The sequence below is a fragment of the Populus alba genome, chromosome 3 (genome assembly GCF_005239225.2).
Source record: "Populus alba chromosome 3, ASM523922v2, whole genome shotgun sequence".
Taxonomy (NCBI): Eukaryota; Viridiplantae; Streptophyta; class Magnoliopsida; order Malpighiales; family Salicaceae; genus Populus; species Populus alba.
The window spans coordinates 22,706,734-22,734,209 of NC_133286.1; the positions used below are offsets into that span (position 1 = coordinate 22,706,734).

At 35.6% G+C, this 27,476-nt stretch overlaps 2 protein-coding genes and 3 pseudogenes across 2 annotated transcripts; 1 reads left to right on the forward strand and 4 right to left on the reverse strand.

Annotated features, from left to right (window-relative positions):
• Positions 1 to 3,558: 3,558 nt before the first annotated feature.
• On the forward strand, positions 3,559 to 5,563 carry LOC118061339 (GATA transcription factor 29). The gene is made up of 3 exons (XM_035074770.1): positions 3,559 to 3,771; positions 4,946 to 5,356; positions 5,465 to 5,563. The coding sequence occupies exons 1-3, from the start codon at positions 3,559 to 3,561 to the stop codon at positions 5,561 to 5,563; spliced, it is 723 nt and encodes a 240-aa protein (XP_034930661.1).
• A 260-nt stretch (positions 5,564 to 5,823) lies between these two features.
• On the reverse strand, positions 5,824 to 10,785 carry LOC118061345 (zinc finger CCCH domain-containing protein 14). The gene is made up of 3 exons (XM_035074777.2): positions 10,422 to 10,785; positions 9,434 to 9,494; positions 5,824 to 6,935 (listed from the first exon to the last, which is right to left on the reverse strand). Exons 1-3 carry the CDS (start codon positions 10,504 to 10,506, stop codon positions 6,134 to 6,136), a joined length of 948 nt encoding a protein of 315 aa, XP_034930668.1. The 5' UTR covers positions 10,507 to 10,785; the 3' UTR covers positions 5,824 to 6,133.
• A 647-nt stretch (positions 10,786 to 11,432) lies between these two features.
• On the reverse strand, positions 11,433 to 17,936 carry LOC118061346 (uncharacterized; annotated as a pseudogene).
• Positions 17,937 to 19,593: 1,657 nt separating this feature from the next.
• On the reverse strand, positions 19,594 to 24,581 carry LOC118061341 (protein NRT1/ PTR FAMILY 7.1-like; annotated as a pseudogene).
• A 5-nt stretch (positions 24,582 to 24,586) lies between these two features.
• LOC140955450 (uncharacterized) lies at positions 24,587 to 25,976 on the reverse strand (annotated as a pseudogene).
• Positions 25,977 to 27,476: the final 1,500 nt, after the last annotated feature.

Sequence of the window (27,476 nt, forward strand, 5' to 3'; positions counted from 1 at the left end):
TTGTTAATTTAAATATGGTTAAATATCTTAAGGACAAATTAAATCAAGTTGTATTTTCCACGAAAATGTAAGAACAAGTTTTTTTTACATATATTCGAGGATTTAATAACTGATTTATTCAAGCCTTAGAATTTAATTAATATTTTAAATTTTTTAAAAATGGTTAAATATCTCAAGGACAAATAAAATCAAGTTGTATTTTCCATGAAAATGTAAGAACAAGTTTTTACATATATTCGGGGATTTAATAACTGATTTATTCAAGCCTTAGAATTTAATTAATATTTTAAATTTTCAAACCACATCAGAAAACAAAGCAGCTTACCTCAGGTAGGGTGCGTTAGGGGTGCTAATACCTTCCCTAACCACAACCAGTCCCTTACCCGCGATCTCTGACATAACCAGTACATCAGGTTTCCTAGTAGCCCTCAATGAATTACTAGGTGGCGACTCCCACGAACGAATTCAAAGCAAAACATTACGCAACGATGAAAAATCGCCAGCCCGATGCCGCGCTTCGCTTCGGATTTTTTCTGGGGTGCGACAAGTAAAAAGGAGGAAGACAGAGGTACGTGCGTCTACATAAAGAAGAAGAAATACTGCAGAAAACAGTTGCGCTTCCCAACCACTGCCACCGTCAGAACCATCGTGAGCCCCCATTGGCTTCCTGTCCACCGCCACCAGCATCACGGGGAGTGTTCGCCATCGTCTTCAACATCATTTCTGCCACCAGGTTTGCACCCCCTTCGTCGCTGTGCATGCACCATTTCCTTGCATTTCACTGTTGAAGTGAAATATAATTCACTTGAACAGTGAAATGTTAATTCACTGTTCACATCACATATAATTCACGTGAACAGTGAAATGCTATTTCACTGTTCACATCATATTTATTTCACTGTTCACATGAGGCCTGCTGGGTTCAGCCCAGCCATGCAAAAAAAAAAAATAAAAAAATAAAAAAACTTCAAAAAAATTATTTCAAAGAATTTGTGATTTTTCTGTAATTTTATTATTGTATTTTGGGTCAATACTGGTTTGTATTTTTATATTGTCAAGATACAAATTCGGTATTAAAATACCCGGTTTTCGTAAAAAAAAATGTTTACTAAAAAAAAATGTTTTGTTTTCATGCATACGGCCAATACACTAACATGTTTTGAATGTTCTTTTTTATATATAAAAAAAAAATATTGGAAGTTTTGAAAATGTGTTTTCACATGGATTTCTTAAACACAAATCATTTTCTTGCATTTGTGGATTTTACAACCTGTTTGTAAAACTCCAAAGGGTATTGGCCAATATTCCAAAAACTATAAAAATCTTATTTTGGGAGGAGAAGTTGTGGTTATTGTTCACTGCTAATGTTTGGATGAAGAAATCCTTAAAAGGACGAACATCCAAAATATTATCGGGAGTAATAAATCAACGCGCATGTTTGAAAGAAGCTTTGGTTGCGATCGAGAACATTTCAAAATTTTAATTTTTTTTCTCCACGGTTTACGAGTCGTGAAAAGTAATTGTTTTTTTTTTTTAAGAATTGTGAAATTTTCTTCATTCTTTTTTTCTCTTATCCTTGCGATTTACGAGTTGACGGGATTAGAAAACACCAACACCATAGACTATAAAGCAAACCAAACACCAAGCAGCTTACCTTAGGTAGGGCGTACTAGGGATGCTAGTACCTTCCCTTTACGCAACCAGTCCCTTGCCTTAGAATCTCTGAAAGACCAGTTAGGGTTCCTAGTGACCAAATACTAGGTGGCGACTCCAAAGAACCAAATCATCAGAACACAACGAAAATCGCCAGCCGATGTCGTGCCTTTATAAAATTTTTTGAGGGGGTGTGACAATGAATATAGAATTACAATGATAAATTACTTCTCACAACTTGCTAATGGTTATGGTGTGTATTCCTCTTGAACTAAATTTAGGAATTAGTTTATAGTTGCTAGAAAATTGACAAAAACAAAGAAGAAAAGAATGTTATAGAGCTCTTGTTTCAGTCGTGTTCTACTCTATTTATTCTCTCAATTGGCTACTAGATTTCTTTGGGATTCTTAGGCTAATTAGAAGTACTTATGTTACTTAATTCCTTCCTTATTTATCCAGTCCTTAACGTTGGTTAAATCCTTTAAAATATATGTTGAAAATGGACTCTGCTACTATCATTATTTTGTTGTAATTCCTACTCTACTGCAACTTAGACTTGGCTTCTTGCATTATCCAATCATCCCAGCTGTATTATTTCATTCATGGCATGTTGGAGGCTTGATCTGCACCATTCCTGAATTCTAAAGCCCACCGTTTCTATGTTAGATTCTCAGCCATGGTGAAATGTTCGACACTGTTAGTTTTCTCACCAAATCAGGAAACTAATCTCGTCCTTCATATTATGTTTGGATTTTTGCATTCAAAATGATTTTATCTGACATGATATCCTACAAAAACATTGTAGTCCTGAATGTTTAGATGATTTTGGGCTTTTAAATCATATGATTTTGATGTCTGAGACTCAAAACGTCTGTTTGAATCTGTCGTATGAAAATAGAAAATCCTGCTACAAATAGGATTTCAACCCCATTTTGCAAGCTAATTAGAGATTCAAAATAAACTCGAATTTCTATCCATAATATCTTCCTGAAAAGCTTGATATATGCACTTTAATTTTGATTCAGCTCACGTTCATATTCTATAATTATAACTTTATGAGAAACTTCTCATAAAAAGCAAGGTCCGAAATATAAAATGCAGAAATTCTTATCTTTTAGTAATTAATTTATAAAGTCTCTTAAGCATGCTAAATTCATAAAAAATAATTTCTAATAAGCTCAAAACACATTAAAAAGCATAGCGTAAAAGAAATAAAAACATATATATATATTGCATTTTTCAAAAAGAAAAACAAAAAATTAAAAAAAATATTGTCAATATAAAAAATATATATTCTTATTGGTTGACATGTAAGCTAACTCGAGAATTAACTCTCACCGTGTAATAAAAAAAAAAAAATTGCTAAAACAATTAATTATGCTATCCGTCATCATCTTTCAGAGATATAAAACAAATTATTTATTTGCATGGACCTTGGATGATCTGCTTATTCTTGCGGGAACAAGGCCACGGTGCACCGTATTATCATTAACAGACGCACGCTAACACTGGATCTGAGACAAGTCATCAGAGGGTTCGGATGATAAGATTCTAAACCTCAAGGAGGGACATTCAACCTTAAATCAAGTACAAATTTATACAGTAGTAAGTACTGTACTATACGTTCAAGAATTTATAGTAAGTGTGCTTGTCTGTCCTAATGATGATTTTTGTTATTACTTCACATTAAAAGTGTGTCTGTATCTAGTATCTTTGGCAGTCTTCCAGGCCTTTTTGTCGGTATCCAATTATCCATTGAGTGCTTCACTTTTAACTTTCTTGCATGCCCACCTCTCCCTCTTATCTTTCATGATTCTATGAATTTTATCTCATAATATTATTGCATGGTCAATTTGTTGTGTTGTTCTTGTCTGCAAAGGTTTTTGATCTGGGCGAAGAATATTCATGGAATCCCAGTGGTTTGATCAGGCTACTGATCAGTGGAATGGGGGTTGTGATCATCAGAATAACACAGAAAACAATGTGGATTTGACTCTGAAATTGGGATTGCCAGATGATCATGATGATCAACCACGATTTGAGCAATACTTGAGGTCTAATAGGGCCCTCAAGACCCATCAACCAGCCATCCTCAGCTTCAATGCTCCTTTCTCACAGGTATCACTCTTACACTGATTTGATCAACTACTGTGAAGTTTGTAAACAAAATATTCTGCCCAGTTCTTATGAATTTCTGCTCAAATTCATTATCCATTGTGTCAAGTATCATCTAGAGAACTCATCATGAAAGTCACTTGAGGAATTATCTTACATAATTTTGTTTCTTAAGAAATGATACTATGCTAATAAGATGGTCTAAATTTGTTCATTATTGATTTGATGTATCCATGATAATTTTATTCCAATTTATAAATAGTTTATTCTTTTGATTTTGATAGAAAAAATAAAAAGGGGTAAGCTTCAAATAATCCATGATAATAAACAACAATACCGTGATATAGTTGCTAGCTCGTTTTATATCCTTTTCAATTTGATGGACGCTTCCTTATTATATATATATCAAATTCAAAACTTTATACAAATGAGAAATGGAAGGGTAGCTAGGTAATTTGTGTGGATTTTTTTTTTTTTTTCATAACTTGAAATATTAATTTAAGAAAATGAATGGACAATTAATTAAGCATTTCCATATATGTTTCAAATATAAGTAATTTCATTCTCAGAAAATATTTAAACTATGATATTTATTATTAGTTTTTAGATATGGTTGCAGAGTTAAGAAAAAAAAAGTTTAATTTCCATGTACAAAAGCAACCAAAGGTATGTTTATCTCTGTATACTATAGTTGCTATGAGTTAATAAATACGTGTGTGTTAAATCTTCAGCTACATGATGGGGATTTCTTTTTTTTAATAAATAATAATTAAATATAAACTACGTTAATTATAATTTAAACTTAAATTATTAAATAAAGAAATAGATTCATATGCTAAGGATAATGAAAGCATAGCATTGAGAATCCTGCTTAAGAACTTGTAGATCTAAATTAGAAAATGAAAAAAAATAATCATGATCAGAACCCATTTTGTTTTAATTATGATCTAATGCTAATTAAATAAAATCACATAATGTAATTAGGAATCCATGGGTTACTAATCAAATGCTCCCTGCAGGGCAAATAGCTATTGATTGTATGGAATTTGATCTCAATATGCTTAATTAATTATCATTTCATATCTTGATGGAAGTGCTTTTTCTTGAGTTGTTGTTGTTAGACAATATGATCATTAATTAACCGATTAAAAAGTAATCTCAAACTTGGCTTATACAGGGCACAAATCATCATGATATGGCTAGTGCTGGTTTAAATCACCATGGGAGGCTTAATGGAGACAATCTTCATGGATCTTGGCCACAGGAGATGATGGGGAGCCATGTCCATTACATGAACACTCAACATGCTGCTGATTCTGCAGTGGGATTTGCTGCTTACCCCAAATCCTGCAGTAGCATCAACAGCAATCCTGGTAACTTTCAAACACCAACGATGAACGGTCGCACACTCAACACAGTAGCTTGGGATGGTGATCATGGTGAGATTGGAAGTTCCTCTGGTTCATTTAGGAGAGGCTCTAGCCGCCAATGCAAAGGGACCTTTATTGACCATAATAAGAGGTGCAGTAACCGGAGTTGCAACACCGATGACACACCAATGTGGCGCACAGGCCCCCTTGGTCCCAAGGTAACTTTCAAGGAAGAAGTTTCTTTTGCTATTCATTAACATTTTACATTTGTGTGCTGTGCCAAGTTGCAACACCGATTGATGATGTTCTTTGCTTCATCCTTTTAGACACTCTGTAATGCCTGTGGGATCAAGTACAGAAAGGAAGAGGAGAGAAGAAGGGCTAGAGAAGCAGCCAAAAGGACGAACGGCATTTGGAATGTTTAGAGAGAGCAATGGCGGCATCATCTTATTAAAAGTGATACCATTAAGGGATGATTTGCCCTCTCATGTTTTATAATCGGAAATTTACTTCATCAGAATCCCATGACCGACACATGCTGGAAGGAGCGCAAACCATGTGCCGGAAGATGGCATTCATTTCATTTCAAGACTTGCCGGAAAATAGAGGCCGGTTGTTCCCGGCCTCCAGCTTCCTCTTATGCTTGATTTCATTCAGAAACCTATTTCATTAGAACAAGTTTAAATTATTAAAGTGCCAAAACCAAATTTAAGAGACTGAACCAGTAAGCGGTAGGTAAACTGTTTCCCACAAAGAAGCCCTAAGTTCAACCTGGCGAGATTTATCCCGAGACTTCAGTAACGATCGCAGACCAACAAACAAATAAACAACAAAGAGATCATAAAAATTGCGAAAAGAAAAACCTAGAACTCTTAGAGATGGCATCTGTCTATCTTTGAATCCCAAAATACTTGGTAACCACGCCAAACACCAAAGGCTATAACAAGAGTATGTCCTAACACAGGAAGAGGAGAGACGAGGTAGAGAAAGTGAGGTCACATTCCAGACTTGCGCAATTCCTCGGCACCGTGTGCAAAGTGGCACCTATCCCCAAAAGTGCAAGATCCTTTGTTGAAGTTCTCACAGATCTTGGTCTTGAAGTTATTTGATCCACCAGAAGAATGCATCGATGAGTTCTTCATGGGAGGTCCAGAGGCTTGACCAACATTTGAAATCAGCTGGCGAACCATGTCACTTGCTTGACTGATCTGATCAAATGAACCCTCAAGCTCTATGTTCCTCTTTTTAGGGTCTGTTTCATGCTCCCTTATGGAAAGCTTGGCTCCAGTAGCACGACAGATATGCTTAGAGTTAACACCATTTTTCCCAATGATGGCTCCAGCAAGTGAAGCATCAATACTGATCTTAGTAGTAGCGGATGACCCAAAGCTTGCTGCAGCACCATGACCTTGGTGTGGATGCTCCATGTGCCGACTCATCCTGCCCTGCATTGGCCCCATGGCACGAGGATCATCATATGGAGCAGCAGCCCTGCCCTGCATTTGCCCCATGGCACGAGGATCATCATATGAAGCAGCAGAAGCCTTCCCAAGCTCCCACTCACCATGGGCAAAATGGCATTTATCACCGAACTTGCAACCCTCAACTGTGTTGTATTTATTGCACAAACGGGACTTCACGGATGGAGGAGAAGAGCGATCTGGAAAAGAAGGGGGTGGGGCACCTTGATTTCTAGAGGCTGGTGGAAGAGCTGGAAGCATTTGGGACACAGCTTTATAGCCACCAGGAACATAATGCAAGAAGTGGCATCCCTCACCAAATGGGCAACCAGAAGTACTGCAAAACAAAAGCATAGAAAAAAGACGGACAATGAGAACTTTTCTGCAGCACCAAATCTATTAAATTACAAGCTCACATTTCTCCAACTAAATGCTGCAAGAGAATCAAATTAAATATCAGACTCAAAATAAAAACTGATGCACAATTTTTTAGGGGGGGGGGTATGAGTATATTTTTTTACTAAATAAAGACGGTTTTGATGCACCAAGGTAAAAAGGTTGACTTGCATTCAGAAAAGGGTTGCCAAGGCCATTGGCTCATTGATAGTCTAATGATGCCATAACACATCTAGAAAATATTCCAATTTCATTAGCATATGGAACAACATGAATTAACCAACAATCACTTGAAAAAACTAAATATATATCCATCCCATGCAAGTTTTTAGAAACGTTATTGAAAGTTGAATGCAATCATCACCACCTTAATGAGAATATATTTTAACAGCCCGGTCATTCAACCTTATCTCAGACAACCAAATCAAGCAATGAAGCATTAAACACAAAGAAAGAAAACAAAGCACCAAGTAGCAAGAACAGAGATCATTGCAGCCATCTCAATTAGGCAGATTACCCAATCTCTATAAAAAATATATGAAAAATGTTAGCAAATTTGGAAAGCACAATTACAAAATCTAACTTATTAACAGTGTTAGGGAAGGCCTAAAAAATAGGGATTCAAAAAATTTATCTAAACCCATCGTCTAAACACAAACACAGAAGTTGACATCAATTGTCAATAAAATTACCCACATCACAGGAGACAAAAAAAAAGCTAGTTAACACAAATCGCAACATTAGTTATTATGAGAAAACACAACATATCACAAACTGATAGAACGCATAACTTATTTTAAGTTTTCAAACCATTTTAGTTTTGAGAACATGGGACAGTTACTAAATTTAAGAGTTCAAGAACCAAAGACCTTTCACAAAATGAACAAAAATCTCAATTTAAAAGAACAGATTATTGTGCCTAGCAACATCAAAAGTAAAATTTTACAAATATGTGGCTCTATCAAATGCATTTACAGTAACTGAATCAATATTGCATTAACTCCTAAAACTAAAAGCACCCTAACTTGAATCCTAAATATCTTGAATTTCCTACTCATTGCTAGTCTAGAAGCATGTCACATTTATTTTTACATATAATCCCAATTATCTCAATCCCATATCATCCCACCATCTTCCTCCCCATCATCCCAAGCATAAGATCCCATCAAATGGTAAAATTATCTGCTAATCCTTCTCTTTCATTTTCACTGTGGATAAGCATGATTGAATGAGTTTCCATTACTTATCATGACATCCACCTTTTAATGAAACTAATATTAAGAATGTGTTTATAAGTTGCTGATCCTGCATCATCCTCTTGGAATACCTCACCCCACCCCCCTAAGCATGATTGAATGAGTTTCCATTACTTATCATGACATCCACCTTTTAATGAAACTAATATTAAGAATGTGTTTATAAGTTGCTGATCCTGCATCATCCTCTTGGAATACCCTCACCCCACCCCCCTCTGCAATACTTAAAAACCTTTCATCAATCCCAATACATTCAGTAACCACAAGTCCACTTTCATTCCCAGCAATACCCTCAACCCCCCCCCCCAAATAAAAGTACAAACAATTATCACCAGCATCAATCTTTTCAATTTTTCATCTTTCCTAATTTAATTTGATCATAGTTTTTCAGAATTAACACATTGAAATCAATAGATCAGCTACTGTCAGCAAACACTTTTTAGAAAAACAAATTCCTTCAAATATTTAACAAATGAAAAAAAAAAGGTTGCTATTGAATTTCAGGCCTTTATGTCTCAGAAAACAGATTACAGGAGAGACATTTTCTTCTGGCTGATAATTGAAAAGCAATGAAAACATTTTTAAGAATGCAAAACAGAGCTAACATATAACCACTTAAGTCATCCAAAGATAGTCTTTATTTTGACAGAGCATCATATAAAAGCCAAAAACAAACCCTAGTCCAATGATTGTTGCATTCATCAGTGATGTTATAGGATGCCGAACAAAACAAACATTGCATCTACAGAAACAAAATACATCACACACTGAACTACGCTTTTATTCAACTGTCACATGGAGCCTGTTCCGGGCTTTATAAGGCAGTTCTTAGCTACCCATCAATGTATCATGGCTTTTACTTGCAAAGATTATAGCAAATTATGAATAGCCATTGAGGTGGGCAAGTTTTGCATCCTGTAAAACTTCTTTCAGTTTACTATGTCCGAGCAAGTAGTTATCCAAAAGTACTCTCTGAAATCAACCGTTTCTGTTCAATTGTCTTGGTTATTAGAGGAAAACCTGTAACACAACTTTAACTTCCCAATCCATCAGTCCAAATCACAGTGATTTCAAATTGCAATTAAAAAAAGTTTGTAAGAAACCTTATTTTACAATTTATACAGATTACAAATAGATGTACAGCATTTTGACTATTTATTTTAGATAGGTTTAAGATTTGAACCTGAAAAACTTTGTGCATGGCTTCGATTTGCTTCCTATACCAGTTGAAAAGGACTCCATTTCTGTTGCACCAAAATTAATTAATTTTCTCAGTTAAGATTTCAGTGATTTATTAACCTCCGAGCTTTAAGAAACTCTCTCATCATGTTACTCATTCTCATTACCATTGATAACATGATGATTTTATATGATATAAACAATGCAAATAGTAAAATTTTATAGAAATAGATAAACCACGTGACCCCATTAAACATTCAAGTATAGATAACAACCCAATAGTAGTTTTCTAAACAATAAAGTGCCTGCCCAAAACAGTCCATCGCTCTTTTTTTAAAAAAAAATCCCGCACTACAAAAACAATAAAGCTAGAAGATAATCTAAAACCCTATCTTTTTTAAGCTTTTGATTACCCACCAAAAAACCAAAATAAATAAATCCCATCATCTTTCAAAAAAAAATTCAACTCCAACATTTTCTTTTCAGCTTTTTCTTCACTTGAGCAATTCCGGACACCAAGCAGATTCATTCACATCAGGAACAAGAGCAAGTAATTCAACCAAAAATCAAGAAAAATAAAATAAATTTATGCACCGGCCTACCGTATTCCCAAAAAAAAAAATCCATTAACCACACTAAAAACTAAACTAGAAAAATAAAAAAATTATAAACAATTACCTTAAAAACAGACTAAAACACATGCCTCAATAATTAAACAGATAATATATTTAACAATTTAACTCTTAATTAATCCTAAAACAAACTTAGCCTAATTAGTTAAAAAAATTATTTAATTAACTAACAAATAAATTCCGAGCATTTCCACAGAGAAGAACTAACTAAGAAGCACAAATTATATATATATATATATATATATATATATATATATAATTTAAATGTAATATATATATATATAATTTAAATGTAATATATATATATATAGAAGAGAGAGAGAGAGAGAGAGATGGAAAAATAAAGAAAAAGAATCGTACCTTGTCTGGTCTTTTTGTGGCCGCCATTGCCATTAAAAGCAGCGTCGAGTCTGCCTCTCTTGCGGTGACCACCTCCGAATTCCATTCTCTTTATAAGTAATTTCAGATCCAAAACTCAGTAACCTCTACTGCTGCTTCGGCTCCTCCTCCGCTAGCTAACTAGCTACGACGAAGAGAGAAACTTGAGAGGAGAAGAGTGGAGGGAAAAAAAAAAAAACCTGAAGAGAGAGAATGAGGGATAAGAGGAAAGTTAGGGTTTGAAGTGGAGGAGGAGGAGGAGAGAGCGGGCGGGGGAGAAAGGGACTTCAAAGGGAAATAAATGAAAAATAAGAAGCGGAATCGAAAATTAGGTTTAAATGGGGTTTATTTATATTTAGAAAATTATGAGAGAGGCGCGCACGTGATGTGGGCGTGCGTGAGGAAGGGGTGATGTTAGAAATTTTGTGAATGAGGTACTGTGTACTCTTCTTTTATACCGTCATGGAGATAGAAAATAGATAAGATAAATTTAGTCCTTATAGTTATTAAAATTTAATAATTCATCCTTACTGTATTGAAAAATAGTTATTGAGGACATAACCATCCCAAAACTTGAACAATCTAGATTAAAAAAAATCAAAGAAAAATACTTGACTAACCCATAAAAAACCTGCTAACTTGATCAAAATCTATCTTTAACTCATTAATTTTTCTTGAATATTTTTTGTTAAAACAATGCAATTTTATTTTTTAAAAAAAAAATTAGATTTCAACCCACCTCTCAAAATACATCTTTTTAAATAATAAAAAAATGTCAGTGGGTTGAGGGCTAGCTTTTGCCCGGGTCAATCCAGATTTTTTATTAAATCAGTCAATTTTTATTTTATTTTTTATTTTAACTTGAACCGAACCTCCAAGACCATAGAGGTTTCACAGCTATGCTAAAATGGGACCAAAGCCAGATGTACCGAACGAGAGAATTGGATGGGGTTAAAAAGATGTTTCCCGCAAAGGTTTAATAGTTTTTTTTGTTTTTTTTTTTTTTTCCTGAAAATATGTTCAAACAGTTGTCTTTCAGAGGTCACATTTATCCTGTGCAACTATTTGTATCAAACACTCAGTAGCCATTATATCTCCTACCATTTGATTCAAATCATTTTGCATCTCAACTCAACCCTTGAGAGGTTTCCAATCATACAACATGATTTTATAGTTGCACTTTCAGTTATCCTCTAGAACAAAACTGAAGTTACCTGTTAAAGCTTTGTGGGTAGCTCCAGGTCAACAAACAAGCTCATCTCCTTGATGCTGTTTCCCCTAAATGACACAAGAATACGTGGATGATGCCAAGCACAAGCAGCTCGCTAGGTAGCTCGGAAATTCAGGAAATGACAAGCAACCAAGTAACTCGCTAGCTAGCTCGGAAATCCAGGAAATGACGCAGTTTCTGTACGAGCAACTCATAGGTTCCAAAAAAGGGTTTAGTTTTAGTAACCCAATCCTTCTCAAGAAGACCTGCTTTGGTGCTCGTGAGCATCTCATCATGGAAAGCAGACACAATGCTGTAGATTGAGTTGCTTAGCACATCAGCCATGGCACAAGTTTTTGCATCTAGAGGACCACCTCTCTTGTTTGCTGTCGCAACATCTCTTCTTCCTGTACTTGGAGTATTCCATTTAATAGTAACTGGCCCCATCAAATGTTGAGGTTGCAAGCTTGTCTTCTTCCCCATGAAAACTTCAATAGCAAGCAGGCTAGAGATAAGTGTTGAGAGAACAGCAGCATTGCTACCAGTGAGTTGTGCAACCCCAAATCTATCCTCCTCATGTGACCGTTCAGTCAAGAAAGCAACTGCCTTGGCAGACCATGCATACTTCTGTGGGAATTGAAAAACATTATTAAATTGTCTATGGATTCATATTGGTAAAATAACACGCATAAGGTGGCAAAAACCCTCAATCATAGGATGCTTGCAGTACAAGAGATTTCTTCTATCAATAAGCTATTCGAACAGATTTCTAGAAATCAATTTTGAACACTATTTGAAAGTAACAGATGCATTGCAACAGGTTCTGCTGCATCAGACAAGCTTGCTAACCTAGATATAAATGAATGTTAAAAATCAGAGATATCATCTGCCAAACAGCATATTGAAATACTAGAAAATTGACAATTGTATCTGTAATATGATTTGTTTACGAGAAAGCAACATAAAATAACTACAACAAACATTTTAAAAACAGAATATTTAAATATAAAAAAATCAGCGTCATCAGTGCCAACTTTCCATACCTGAAAGTTGTTTAGTGATTCATAATGTTTTGAATCCAGTTGAGAGTCAGTTGGCGACTGCAATTGATTGGATAATTGATGTGCCTTACCAACATAACAACCTTCCAAGACTTCACGCAAGTTAGATGTAAGCTGTTCCAGAGGCCTCAAGCACGCAGCAACAACTTTTTTGTAAGTCTCACCAGTTTCTTCAAAAAATGCAGCTCGGCGCCAAGCATCTACATTATTCTCACAAACCATACAAAGATCAAGATATGCAAGATACTGCGGAAGAGAATCCGGAATGCTCTCCTCGAGGGCTGCAAGGAGAGGCTCAGTGGGATTTGTCTCTGCTGCTGCGGAACCTTTCGGCGGTGCAAATAAGTACCTTTTTGTGTGTAGCACCTTCATAGTAACAGAAAGATGTCAAGAGAAGTAGGGATTGGGAGAAGATAGACAACTATGTCTAATTATCTTCAAAAGTAAGAGTTAATGCCTGCACATAACCTATTGCAAAAGTTATAAACCAAGCAACACAACATAACACAAGCATATAGCCATTTGCAAAGTAATTTTCCTTGCAAGTAATGCAGCAGTGAAACAAATAATAAGATGACAAAGTCGTCCCATATGGTGCCCTATTGCAACAATATTTTGAAACTGATCCATAAAGATTTTAAAAACAAAAGGATAAAAATTCATGAAGCTTGGAGAGGATCAAAGAGTGGCAATCACTCCCGAACTAAAGGTTTGCTATTTTATGTTCTTTTTAGATTTATAAGACCATTAAAGTGTTGTTCTCTCATTGAAGTAAAATATCCAGAGGATGCATTTGAAGACAGACAGACAGACAGACGCTTCAAAGCCTGCTCTCAAAACTCAAACCTGTACTGGCATCATTGGAAACCCAGGACTTTTAGCACTACTATGCTCTTTTAACTTCCTCAAGAAAACATTATATATTATTAAAAAACTGAATCAAGTGAATATCTTTTATTAAGAACATTATTCCTATAATTTAATTTAAGCACGACAACTAAAAGACAGGCATTTGGTAAATTTTATCCATGAAAGCATTGGCTAGTCCTCATTGAGAGAAAATTTTATATATGCCTTTTCTACTGTTTTAACTTTCCAGGGAAGAAAAATGTGGTTGGACATTCAGTTAACTTGTCTCCAAGCAATAAGTATTGGACATTCTCCTGTCACAAAAAAAAAAAAAAAAAAAAAAAAAAAAAACTGTTTCTTACTTCTTTTCTACTCTTTACTTGTCCAGCATAGAAAAGAAAATACCAACAGACATCAGATAGTGTGTGTGTGTGTGTGTGTGTAAAGTGTGAAAGGCAAAGTTATGAAGCTTTTTGAATCGTAGACTTATTGAAGTCGCGTTCTATGTAATGGTCTTTGATAAACACAAGCTACAGCAGAAGGCATAAAAAACGATAAGGACATTTACGCTAACCTGGTGTAAATGGTGACTCAATTCCCAACAGAGAAACACAGAAAAGCTCCCAATATACAGAATGATCTGCTCAGTGATGAACTGCCCCATTGTCCCTCCACTTTTAAATTGATCTGGAAGAAACACTAGCAACGCAGCTGAGCATAAGTAAGCCACATTAGAAAGCTTTAAAGCTCGTTTAATTGCCAATGGAAGTCCCATCTTGAAGCTATAGAAAAGAGGACGCTGTCCACAAAGCAACAGAAAATCAGCAATCACAAATCCCACAACTTGAGAGCAAACACCAAACAAAATCTTATTCCTCTGCATTCACTAATCCTATATGAGTCCTCAATCAAATAATCAGAAAACCAGATTCCAGTCTCAATAACATACTTGGACCACAATTGGAACTTATCATCAGGAAAACACAACTTCTATCAACAAAAACTAAAACCTTTATACTCACTAATCTTATATACATCTATCCCATTTCAAAAGCCCACAATTCATTTTTCAACAACAATCCAATTCAAACATCAAGAACACAACTTTATCAGCAATCACTCACATCAACAACCAACCCCAACATAAGAATCTGAAAAAAAACAGAAAGTAACAAATGCCACACTTGCATTGATCTTCCACATTACCAGGAACCCATTTTTCATTTTCAATAACAATGCAATTTTCAACATCAAGATCACAACTTTATCAGAAAAATCAACATAAAAAGAAAACCCAGCAAAAAATCAGCCACAGTCACGGACCTGAATAATTGGGAACTCCAAAACCCATCTTTTTTTATAACAAAATACAACCCGTACAAAACCCCAAACATAAAACCTGTCATAACCCAATTTTGGGTTATTCCCCAAATTTTACTTTTTTTGAAAATAAAAAATTAAAAAAAATAAAATAAAGGCGCAATGTGGAGAAAGCTGATAAAAAAAAAGAACCGCAAAAATAGGCAAAATCGAAGGTCAAATTAAATGCAAATTCGAAGGTCAAATTAAATGATTATTGGATGAATTTGCATAAAAATTAAGTCCAATGACATAATTAAATTTTTAATGGGCCAATTTGATTTAATCATAGGCCAAAATTAAATTTTTAATTATGTTAAGAATTAATTTAGGTCCAATTGAAGGATTTAATTAAGTGCAAGAACTTAATTATACTTTAAATGGATCAAATTAATTTGGGGCTTAATTGGTGAAAAATTAAGTTTGGGAGCTTAATTTGGACTGAATTGAAAATATTGAAATTTTAAGACCAAAATTAATTTTTACCAAGTGAATTGAAAAAAAAAATAAAAATAAAATCGAGGGACCAATTTGAAAACCCGAAAAAATATTTTGCCTATAAATAGCAGTTTTTAACTCATTTTATGGGGGATTTTTTGTAATTTTAGAAGGGAAGTGAGAACCCTAAAAAACTAAACTTTTCTTCTTCTCTACGGACACCAGCCGCCGCCCCCTGCTAGTTTTCATTTTGATCTCCCAGAGCTGCTCTTCGGTTTTCTTGTCTGACAAAAAAATGCTACCCTTCTCCTTCTCTTGAACCGCTGGTCCTGAGCCTTTAAAAAAAAAAGGAAACCCATAGCCGGTTCCATCGTCTATTTCCCTGCTCTTCCACGATTCCCCCATTTCCTTTGCCAGAAGCAGAAACCATAGAAACAAAGCCCCACAGTGACCTTCTCAACCAAAAAAATAGAGGCTCAAGTTCCCCCCGGTTTTCCCCATTTCCACAGACAGCCGGCTCTTTCCTTTTGATTTTTCGTCTTCCTTGCAGCCGCTGCTTTCCCCTCACTTCTTTTTATTCTTGGTCCAGGAACCAGTCAAGTCTTCCTCTTCTTTTGCCCGAAACCGGCGGCGACACCTGCTGCTCCAGCCCCAGCAGCCGACCAACCCTCAGTCGACCAAGTATTCCCTCTGCAAAAGAGAACCGGACCATACCCCATCGCCTCTGCCTCTTTGCTCAACAGCTGTGGCCACCTCAACATCAACGCCGTTCCTCTGCCTCTCCACTCCCAGCTGGAATTTCTTCACCTTCAGCCCACAGACCAGCGGCTAGGCCAGCATCACCGAACAGCCCCATCTCCACCGATCAGAGAACAGGCAGAGCCGTTCTCCATTTTTGCAGACCCACGGTCTCTTTCGGACAGCAGGTCTTTCCTTCATCAGCCTGGTCTCCGCCGGCCTTCTCCTTTTAGACCAGCCACCCGAACACTCCATTTCTGAAGCTAACAGACCCAGCCACTTCTCCGATCTTCAACCATCCAAACGGCCACATGCAGCGGCGGCGCTCAACCCAGAAGAAGGAAGGATTAACGGAGGAAGCAGATCTGAAAAAGAAAAAAACATGGCAGAACAGATCTAAAAATTAACTAAAACAGACTGTTGCTTGCGTTTTTGTGTTCTGCAGGTAACGGCGTTGCTCACCGCCGGCACGGACGGGAAGAGAAGGAGGAGACGATCCCGATCCGCCAGGTTGCCGGTCTTCATCGGCGGCGGCGCGTGAACCCACGCGCCGCCAGTGACGCGCCACTGCACAACAGTCACAGAAGATGCCCAGAATTCTCCAGCACTGTTCCCGAAGCTATGTTTGTAATTTTCAAATGTTGCTGTGTATATTTGGGCACTCTTTGTTTTGATTCATTTGATTATTTTTTCTTTGTTATGTTGTAAACATGTAATCGTGGGTGAGTTAGCATAGTAAAAGAAGATGTGTGTGTGTTTTTATTATTATTATTATTTATTATATTAAATTATAAAAATAAAAATAAAAACAAAAAAGAATTAATTGTTTAATTTGAACATGCACAAATTCTAAGGATGGATAAAATCATGTTGTATTTTTCATGAAAATGTAAGAACATGTTTTTACATATATTCTGGGAATTAATAACTGATTTATCAAAGCCTTATAATTGGGTTAAAAATTTTATTTTTAAAATTACATCAAGCTCACGAAGCTTGAATGTGGTGCGTGTATTTTGTTTTATGATAAGACAGCAAAGAACAAAGAAGGATTTAATATTTTGATCGGATCAAAGGTGTAGAAGTACAAACTTGTACGGAAGTTGTATTTCTAAATTCTGATGAAAAGACAAAAATTTTAAAACTTCTTTAACACATCAAAGCCACGAAGCAGCTTACCTCAGGTAGGGTGTGTTAGGGGTGCTAACACCTTCCCTAACCACAATCAGTCCCTTACCCGTGAATCTCTGACCATGACCAGTCCACCAGGGTTTCCTAGTAATCTCAATTAAAATACTAGGTGGCGACTCCTAACGAACCAATTCAAGCAATACAACAATGAGACATAAAATCGCCAGTCGATGCCGCGCGCGCGGGATTTTTCGACGTGCGTCAAAACCCCTAAACACTAATCTCTCAATCACCTCAACCCCATCAAAACCACAAAAACACACCACTGACAAAACCCCAGATACCCCAGCAACCACCACAAACACTACAAACGCGGCGGAACTCAGGGTCAACCGGCGAAGACACAAAAGCAAAGCGGACGAGACCGGCGGCGAGCTGGAGAGGGGAGGCGGAGGGGAGTGGTTTTGGAAAGGAGAGGAAGGAAAGAGAGGAGGAGAAGAGGAGGTTAGAGAATGCAAACGTTAAAAATTTGAGAAGTGAAAAAATAAGCTGAGAAGGTGAAAATTTAGGAGTGACACACAAGGAGAGAAGGAAGAGTTTTGTGAAGAAGTAAATGGTGGAGGACGTGGAAGTTTTCCAAATTAGAAACCATGCGAATCTGTTATTCGCCACTAATTCTGGTGGTGGTGGTGACATTTTTTTTGTTGCGTTCCTTTTTCTTATTGAGCAGAAAAGGGGAGAGCTTGAAACTTGAGAGTGGAAGAAGCGGAATGTCAGCTGGAGTGAAGGAGCACAGAAAAGGGCCCCAAAGATGGTCTTTTGTATTGGGTTATTTTGTTGGGGCTAAGCCCCAATTCAATAGATGAATATTTGATGTTGGGCGTTAGGCCTAGTAAACTCTTACTTTGCGGTCCAAGTTTTTTTATGGTGAGGGTATTTTCGAATATTGCTTAGATATTAATTTTGATAAATAACAAATAGATTTTTTATTTTTCTAATCCAACCTTTCCAAAAAAAATTAAAATTTTTAAATAATAAATTTTATTGGTACTAGGTATAAATAAAAAACATAATAAATAGAAATAATGAGTAACAAGTAGTAAGTAAAAATAAATAAAGAAATGATGAGTTGCGTCTTTTATATACACTGTAACATTCACTTGATTTAACAAATGTTATTGCTAATTTGTATAGTTCACATTTGTTTTTAGCACCAATGAATTTTCTACAACGAGATCTATTATATAGTAATATTATTTGATTATATGAATTAGCTGATTAGTTGAATTTGTTAGTCTGCTTTTAAAGGCATAATTTTTTTTTACTTTTTAATTTAAATAAGATCTGCCACTGTTTAACATATAATCATTTACTATATCGATGGAGAATTCTTTTATATTTTCAATTGATATTGAGTTGATTAAATTAATACCAATAAATATGATGCACAATAAAAGGATATATATATATATATATATAAAAGATTTAGACGGTGAAAGGGATCTTCTGCACGCATTTACATATTCAACCCAAGATGAGAATATTAAAAATTAATTAATCTACCTGCCATCTTGAACAACCATAAATATTTTTTATTTTGAGTGTTTGGAAATATGATTGTATTTGTATTTAAAAAAAAAATTAATTTTTTATATGTTTTTGATACACTAATCTCAAAAATAATTTTTAAAAAATAAAAAATATATCATTTTAATGTATTTTGATATAAAAAGTATTCTAAAAAAAAACTGTAATTATACTTTCAAATAGATCCATGGTTTAGAAAGAAAGTGGGGTCTTTTTTATATTATCAATTTACTGATTTTACATGTTTTTTTTATCAAAGAATTTCAATTTTATCTTTAAATTTTTTTTCAATGATAATAATGATTTTAATTTGATTTTTATTATATTATTATTATTCTTGTTTTTTTTATCAAAATTTTATATTTTTTAATTATATTCTTCAAATTAAATTTATAATTTTATATTTTTTATTAATAATAATGATGATGATACTAAACAATAGTAATAATGTTAGTTATAAAAGTAGTAGAAGTAATGATAGCAATCAATAGTAATAATTTTTTCAAATTCTTGGGTCTAGGCGTCTAGCACCAACTTTCTTTCCTCTGCTTTCCTGTTCAAGCTGCTGAATCGGGCTCCTCTCTGGCCATGAAAAAAAAAAGACGAAAGATACTTTCCATGTTTCTTGATGCTGATCTGCTTCCCCTAGAATTCTCCACCGACGCCGCACGTGGTAAAAGGATAGAATTATGATTTATCAAGTTCTAATAAGTTTAAGGTAAAACTCTGAAATATTATGAGATTTAATAACTCATTAAAGTTATTCTAAAAATAAAACACAGAGTTTCAAGAGCAAACTTATTTATAATAAATATTACCAGACTTGAAAGCTTTTCCATTACATTTCATTATCGTGAGTCTGTATCAAACTTAGAAGCTTCAAGAGCAAACACAACCAGACTTGACACCGCCTAATCAAGATCTGCCAAACTTATTTATAATAAATATTACCAAATCCTAGCACCAGAAGAAGAAAGCAATCATTCCTCAACAAGCAAAGGTCATGTTTTCTTCTTGTGGAAACGAGTCATCCTAGAGTACGACTTTTAGAAAGGAAGGTGAAAGCTAGCAATAGCCAACAAGCTGATGGTGCTGGGGCCATTGAGAGAGGGATCTTAGCCACCTGTTTTGGTTCAAACTAAGGTCCAGCTAATCATACTCTTGCAAGCGCATCGTCTTCTTGCTTTTCCAACCCAATTTCTTCGTGGCTGTCATCAATGTTGATAGGCGTGTACCAGTTGGCACAGAACAAGTAAATCACAAAATCAAAGCCTGTTAAGACTGCAATCAGGAAGTAGAACCTGTCCATGTGACCTGTGTTCAAGTCATCTGGGATCCATCCAGGCTTGTCACCTCTAGCTGTAATCTTCATCACCATGCTGACGAGCATGCTGCTGACATAGTTGCCAAGGGAGATCGAAGCCATGCAAAAGTGAGCTTCCAAAACTTTTAATCCCGTCCGGTGCTTGCCCGTTTAAAGAACTCCAACTGGCCTATATACATGAAAACCTCGGATGCACCGACAAGAACGTATTGTGGAATTTTGCCAGAATATGCTTAGTGAGCTAACTTTTTCCCCTTCAGTAACATGCCTGAGCCTTTCAATCTCAGTAGCCCCTGCTGCGAACATTGCTAGCATTCCGATGATGAGTCCGATTCCCATTCTCTGAAGCTCAGTTAACCCCTTGGATTACCACTTAACCTTCCAGCTAAGGGCACGAGGATTTGGCGATAAATCCCAGTGCAAACAAGGACACTGCAGATATCAAAGGCAGACATGCTAGCTGCTGGCAGGTGAAACTTTCCAGCATCGGAGTTCATGACATCTCCTTGCTCAACAAAGAGGGAGGCCATTTGTGTGAAAACAACAGAGTAAATTATAGTGCATAGCCAAATAGGTAACATTTTAAGAACACATTTAGCTTCCTCTACTTGACTTATTGTGCAAAGCCTCCATGGATTCTTTTGGTGACTTAGATCATCCTCTGTTACTGTTGCTGCCTTGTCCAAAAACCTGAAAATTATTGTAGAGAAACATAATCAGTAATCACAAATCAATTACCATTCCCTTTCACGGGCATGCTCAAAGCTAAAAACTATAGCTATCAAACCTTACACAAACCTTATTCCAATGTGGCTTTGCCTCGACAAAATGACCACTTCGTAGTCTGATCCAGAGGAAAAGTATATATGGATGACTAAAGAATTGGATGAAGATTTAAGGCTTTTATTAAGCTACAAAAACACTATAAGAATCATTAGCTTAAAGGAGGAATTCGGTACTTACTCAAATCATCACTATGAAGAATCTTTCTGCTCCCTTTGATAGCAGATTCTGGTCCTTCCACTTCATAAAGTTCATCAGCTTTCGCCGGGGGTAACATCCCATTTCTTAACTGCAGCCACAAACACCTGAGCAACTCGCGGCAAAGGGTTGCCGCAAGGTTTCACATACTGGTAACCAGGTGTCCCAAACAAGAACGATACCAAGGCTAAAACTGCAGAGCCTAATGACACCAGGAAACCTAGTGTCCATTTTCCATGATCCTCAAAATACACCAAAATAGTGTTTGAGAATAGAGATCCAAAGTTGAGTGCAAAATAGAAATAGCAAAAGTAAGCTGCCTTGTAACTTTTTTCTTTCGGTTTCGACTCGTCAAATTGGTCTGCTCCAAATGTGGCTAAAGAAGGTTGATGTCCACCATATCCAAAGGCAACTAAATATATAGACAAGTAAAAAATAGCCACTCCCACCGACGATGTTGGCTCACAGGCTAATTCTCCATCACCACATCCATCTGGTTTGATCAAGAAATAACAAGATGATACCGATACGAGCGCCAACCCCTAATTAACATACAAAATGGTTAGCAGATCACATCAAAATTATAAAAATAGATTTAGATTTCAAATTCTACGTACCGAAACGAATATTAACTGAAAGACTGCACAGGTCAAGTATCTGCCCCAGTATGAATCACTGAGGAAAGCTCCGATGAGTGAGCACAGATAAACTGTGCCAGTCCACTTGCTGACACTATTGGCAGCATCAGCATTACTTTGACCAAGAACTCTTGTTAAGAACAGGACCAAATTCACACCAACTCCAAAGAAAGCTAGTGTAGCCAGGCATTGATTTGCTGCAGCAGAACGAGGTAGAAAACAGAAAATAAGATTAATCACTTACATTTCTTACAAGCCATGTAAGAAGTTGCATTTTTTTTTACGTTATCAATACCTAGCAAGATGCTTGCAGCTTTCCACCCTCCAGAGCTCTTCCAAATAATGGAGCCCTTATTGCTACCAATCTTGTGTTCTTCCTCAGTTCTGATTGATCTGTTGACAGCTACATTTTCTCTAGAGATGACACTTTCTCCTGTCACCTGCTTACATTTTAAAAAATAAAAACAACAATGTTAATGTTTTCATGAATTCAAGAACATAAATTCACGTCTATCTTGAGTATTTACTAATTCTTGAATTAGTTTTTACATAATCGGTGGAAGGGTCTGACTCCATAGCAGCAATAGAATATTTTCTCTGCAAAATAAGATCAGAAACTGGTTAGGGATGGAAGGAAGATATGGACTCATGAACAGAATTTGAAGGAAACAGGAAAGAGCACTTGTATAATGTAATGGCACGTGACATAGGGCGTCAAGACTTCATGCCATGGCCATGTTTAAACAAGAAGAAAATAAGAAATAAACAAAAAAAAAAAAAATCAAAATTCTTTTCCATCTTGCAGCATGTAAGATTCGAACTCGAGACGAAGAAAATGCAGTACCAGTCCAGAATAATAGCAAGAGCGGAGTCCCCAGAAGAAAACTCGCTAACAAAAAGAGAGGTGGAGGTTTAATTAATGCAAAAGATGAAGATGGCTAAGAGCATGGTGCGAGAGAGTTTAATTTATAGGAAAACAATCGTGAGAAGAAGGGTGGACGGTGCAAGTCATTTTCAGCGCACTTTATTGTTGCCATTAAAGAAGAAAATATGGGTGGAAAATGGAACAGGGAAGAGAGGTCTCCTTAGAAAGAGTGTGTGCCACAACCTTGGTCTTGTCTTCCATGATCAGATCATAGCCAGTGGGAGAATACTTTCATGTGAAAAAGATGGCATCGCCCTCCTCACCCAAGTCTTTAGTTTTCTTTGAACTTTGATAGTCTCTCCTCAATTTCACTTCTCACTACAAAAAAAATAGCCTATTAGCAACTAACAAATCCGTTTGCCAGATAATATTAAAATCTGTTGCTGATAAAATACAGCAACGGAATTAGCAACGGATAATTTCAGATGCAAATAATAGATGCTATTTTTTTAGCAACGAATTATCCGTTGCTAATTTTTTAGCAACGGATTATCCGTTGCTAAAATTCGGTTGCTGATTATATAAATCAGCAACGGATGTTCCGTTGCTGATCTGTTGCTGATCAGCAACGGATGTTCCGTTGCTGATCCGTTGCTGATCAGTAATGAAAGCTTTGTTGCTGATCCGTTGCTAATTTGTCCGAATTTTTTAAATTATTTTTTCCATTTATTGAATTTTTTTTAAATTATTTGTGGATATTTAAAAAATTATAGATAAATATATAAAGAACATAAATTAATACTAGAAATTATTTTATAAAAATAACAATGCAAATAAAAACAAACTTTATAATAAATTTCTAAATCTCATTAAACTTACATCAAAATAGATAAGTCACAATTTAATAAATATGTTCTATCACAAAAGTGAGTGATTGGGTGATGGTGGAAACCAAACCAAAACAATGCTGACCATCATAAGGTGCGATCGGGTATATGGTGGTCGAGGCTAGGTCGATATACTGGATTAGACGGGAGATACATAGGTGTCGTCATCTGTGGGGCAACATGTGACGGCATAGATGAAGTCATAGGTGCCGACATACCTTGGTCCATATTTGATGCCCAAGCCTGGTATCCCATATTACTAAGAAAGTTTTTGATTGAGGACATCTCCTGTTGTAATGATAAAATATGACCATCTCTTTCCTTTATTTGCTCGTCAAAATAATAAGTTGCAAAATTGGTAATTTCATCAATCAAATATGCTTCACATATAGAACCCTCAACTTTAGCTTTATTGGTCACTTTTTTCTTCAAATAAAACATATACCTATATCATTGATATCAATTAGTTTGAGAAAAAATGGAAAAGAATAAAAAATAATATGACATGAAAACATACCGTTCAAATGGATACATCCATCGATATTGAACGGGTCCTCCGACTTTTGCCTCATAAGGTAAATGTATTGGCAAGTGTTCCATAGAGTCAAAGAAGGATGAGGAAAAATCTTTTCAAGTTTGCAAATAATTTCAATGATATTTTATCTGCAACAACTCCATGTGTTGGACATTTAAACTTGTAGCACTAATGTCCCGAAAAAATACTGACAATTCAGTTAATGACTCCCACAGTGGCTTAGGCAAGTAAGGTCGAAAAGCAATTGGAAGAAGTCTCTGCATAAAAACATGACAATCATGACTTTTCATGCCTGAAACCTTACATTGTGCCTCTTTTACACACCGTGAGATGTTTGAAGCATAACCATCAGGAAAGGACAATTCCTTCATCCATGACAACACTTCTTGTTGTTGTTTCTTGAAGAGATAATAAGTGCCTTTAGGTTTGTAAACCCGACCACTTGCATCTTGTTGCAAATGTAAGTTAGGCTTCTTACAATACAACTGAATATCCAACCTAGCCTTTACATTATCCTTGGTTCTATCAGGACAATCCATTACTGTTATAAAAATATTGTCAAAGAAATTTTTTCAATATGCATGACATCAAGATTATGACGAATCAAATTTGTATGCCAATATGGAAGCTCCCAGAAAATGCTTTTCTTCACCCAATTATGTTTAACACCAAAGCCTGATATTTTGTCATTGTGAGATGAACTTCTAATATGCCCCTCCATAAAATTAGACACTTCAAATAACATTTCTGAACCAGATCGGCGAGGTAAAGGAGGGAGCCATTCAGTTACTCCTTTCAAAAACTTGTCTGATTGATATCTATATGGGTGATCCATAGGTAAGAATCGTCGATGACAGTCAAAAAAGGTTATTTTCCCCCCATGCTTTAATCTAAAGGCTTTGCTATGCTCCATACAATAAGGACAAGATAATTTTCCATGAGTACTCCAACCCGATAACATACCATAAGCTGGAAAATCACTAATGGTTCACATCAAAGCTGCCCTTAATTGAAAATTTTCCTTCCTATATATATCATAGGTATTAACACCATCAAGCCATAGCTTTTTCAACTCATCAATTAATGGTCGTAGGAAAACATCAAGCTTTTTCCCCGGATTCTTCGGCCCAGGAATAATCATTGACAAAAACATGAATGGTCGTGTCATGCACTTCCAAGGAGGCAAATTATAAACAGTCACAATTACTGGCCAACAAGAGTAGACATTTGAAGACATGTTAAATGGACTAAAACCATCAGTGCATAATCCTAATCGAATATTTCGTGGATCTGATGCAAAGTCTTGATGGTCTTGATTAAACTTCTTCCATGCCTCCCCGTCAGATGGATGCACCATAACTCCATCATCGGACCTATGAAAATGATGCCATGTCATATCTTTGGCATGATGTGGAGACATGAATAGCCTCTGAAGTCTTGGTGTCAAGGGAAAGTATCGGAGTTGTTTCTCTGACTTATTAGAACCTTTACTAGTGGGATTTCTAGGTTTGTATCGTAAACTTCCACAAAAGTCACAATTTGTTTTCATTGCATCTACCCCATAGTACAACATACAATAATTAGGACACACATCATATTTATCATAACCAAGTCTAAGTGGCCGCATAAATTTCTTGGCATCATAGAAACTTGAAACCAAATTTCCATTATCAGGTATGCAACTTTTTGTAAATTCAGTAAATTTGTTGAAGGCAGTCTGAGTCAATTTAGAGTTGACTTCATATTAAGCAATTGTACACAAGCAAGATAATTTAGATTGCTTGGTACATCCTATCCCATAAAGACTCCTCTGCAGCTTTAAGTAATTTATAAAATTTATCTGCCTCTGGATTTGGAAGTTCTTCTGCTACCATAGGACTAGAAACCTTATCATTAGAGTATGTATCACCAACCCCCATTGCATGCAGAACCATATTCCTATATGAATTTTCTTCAAAAACATCATTCACAACATGACACCCAACTGATGAAGGTCCAGCAATTATTGGTTCTGAAACATAAGGCTCTCCATGTACAGTCCAATTTTCATGACAGGTCTACCTAGAATATGACTGATCCAGGACTAAAACCAGATTGGGTTTAAGAAAAAATAGAGAAAGACAAAAACTGGGGTGACCCGATGTGTTATCTCAACAAGACTCAGTTGCAACCCGTTAACTTTTATTTGTTTCTTTTTTTATTACTAAAATGAAGTTATTTTGATTTTTTTTAAAATAAAAAAATGACCCGGTCAAAATCTGGAATTCAGATCTTGAACTGGACCGCGGCTTTAAAAACTATGACTCTTGGTTAAGGAACAATTCAATGTGAGTTAAGCCCAAACCCAATAAAATTAATTTTTCCAATAAGCCCAAAAGATAATAGCCCATCCATCTATCCATGGACTTGATGTTTCTTTTATTTTTTATTTATTTATTTATTTATTTATTTTTTTTATCTGGCATTAGGATAGTTTACGGTTAACAGGAAACGAATTATAAAGCATTGCGAGCATAGATATTCCTCTCACAGCTTAATTTGATAACTCGTTGATTTCGTTCATTCAGAACATGATTTATATTGAGTTTTAAAATAAATTAGATAAAAATTAACTGAACAATCAACTCATTATTTGATCAAACTTAATCTAACTTCTTATTTTTTTTTAAATAATATTATTTAAAAATGATCAAACTAATTTATGTTATTTTGTCTAGCTTATAACTTGAATTCTGATTCGGGCTGGATTTCATAACTCTAATGGTGAGTATGATGAGGAGCAAAAGGCTGCTTTTTTGAAGAAGATGGGAGAAGGGTGTCACTTGCCTGATTGATCCATGAGGAATAGACAACTTGAGTAGGGCACCCTTTTTGCTTTTCATGATAGATTGGCTAAACTAAGAAAAAATAAAAAAGAAATAGCATTGAAATCTATTTTTATTGACCAACTTGAATTGGCTCTTAAAATTTATAATTGCCTAAAAAGGTCCAATATACATACATTGTGGGACCTTTTGAAGAACAATCAAGAAGACCTTATAAAAATTAAACATTTTCGCATAGAAGATATAAAACATATATTTGGCATTCTAAAAATAGAAAAGCATTTCACAATTAATTTACCAAAGAATAAATTTTAAATCCAATAGACCTATATATATTTATTATTATTATTATTAACTTGGGTGTCCGGGTCAGCTTGTGCATACCTCAATTAATTATACAGGTTTTAAAATTAACAACCATGTAAGCCTCTAATGCCCATGAGATTTATGAGACTCGAACTAGTAATATTTAGGGAGCAAACCAAGAACCTAACTAGTTGAGCTACACCCCTCAAGATTCTGATATCTCCATTTTAATTAGGCTAGTCAGTGTTTGAGAACCCTAAAAATTTGAATTTTATTTTTAAAATTAATTTTTTAATAGTTTTG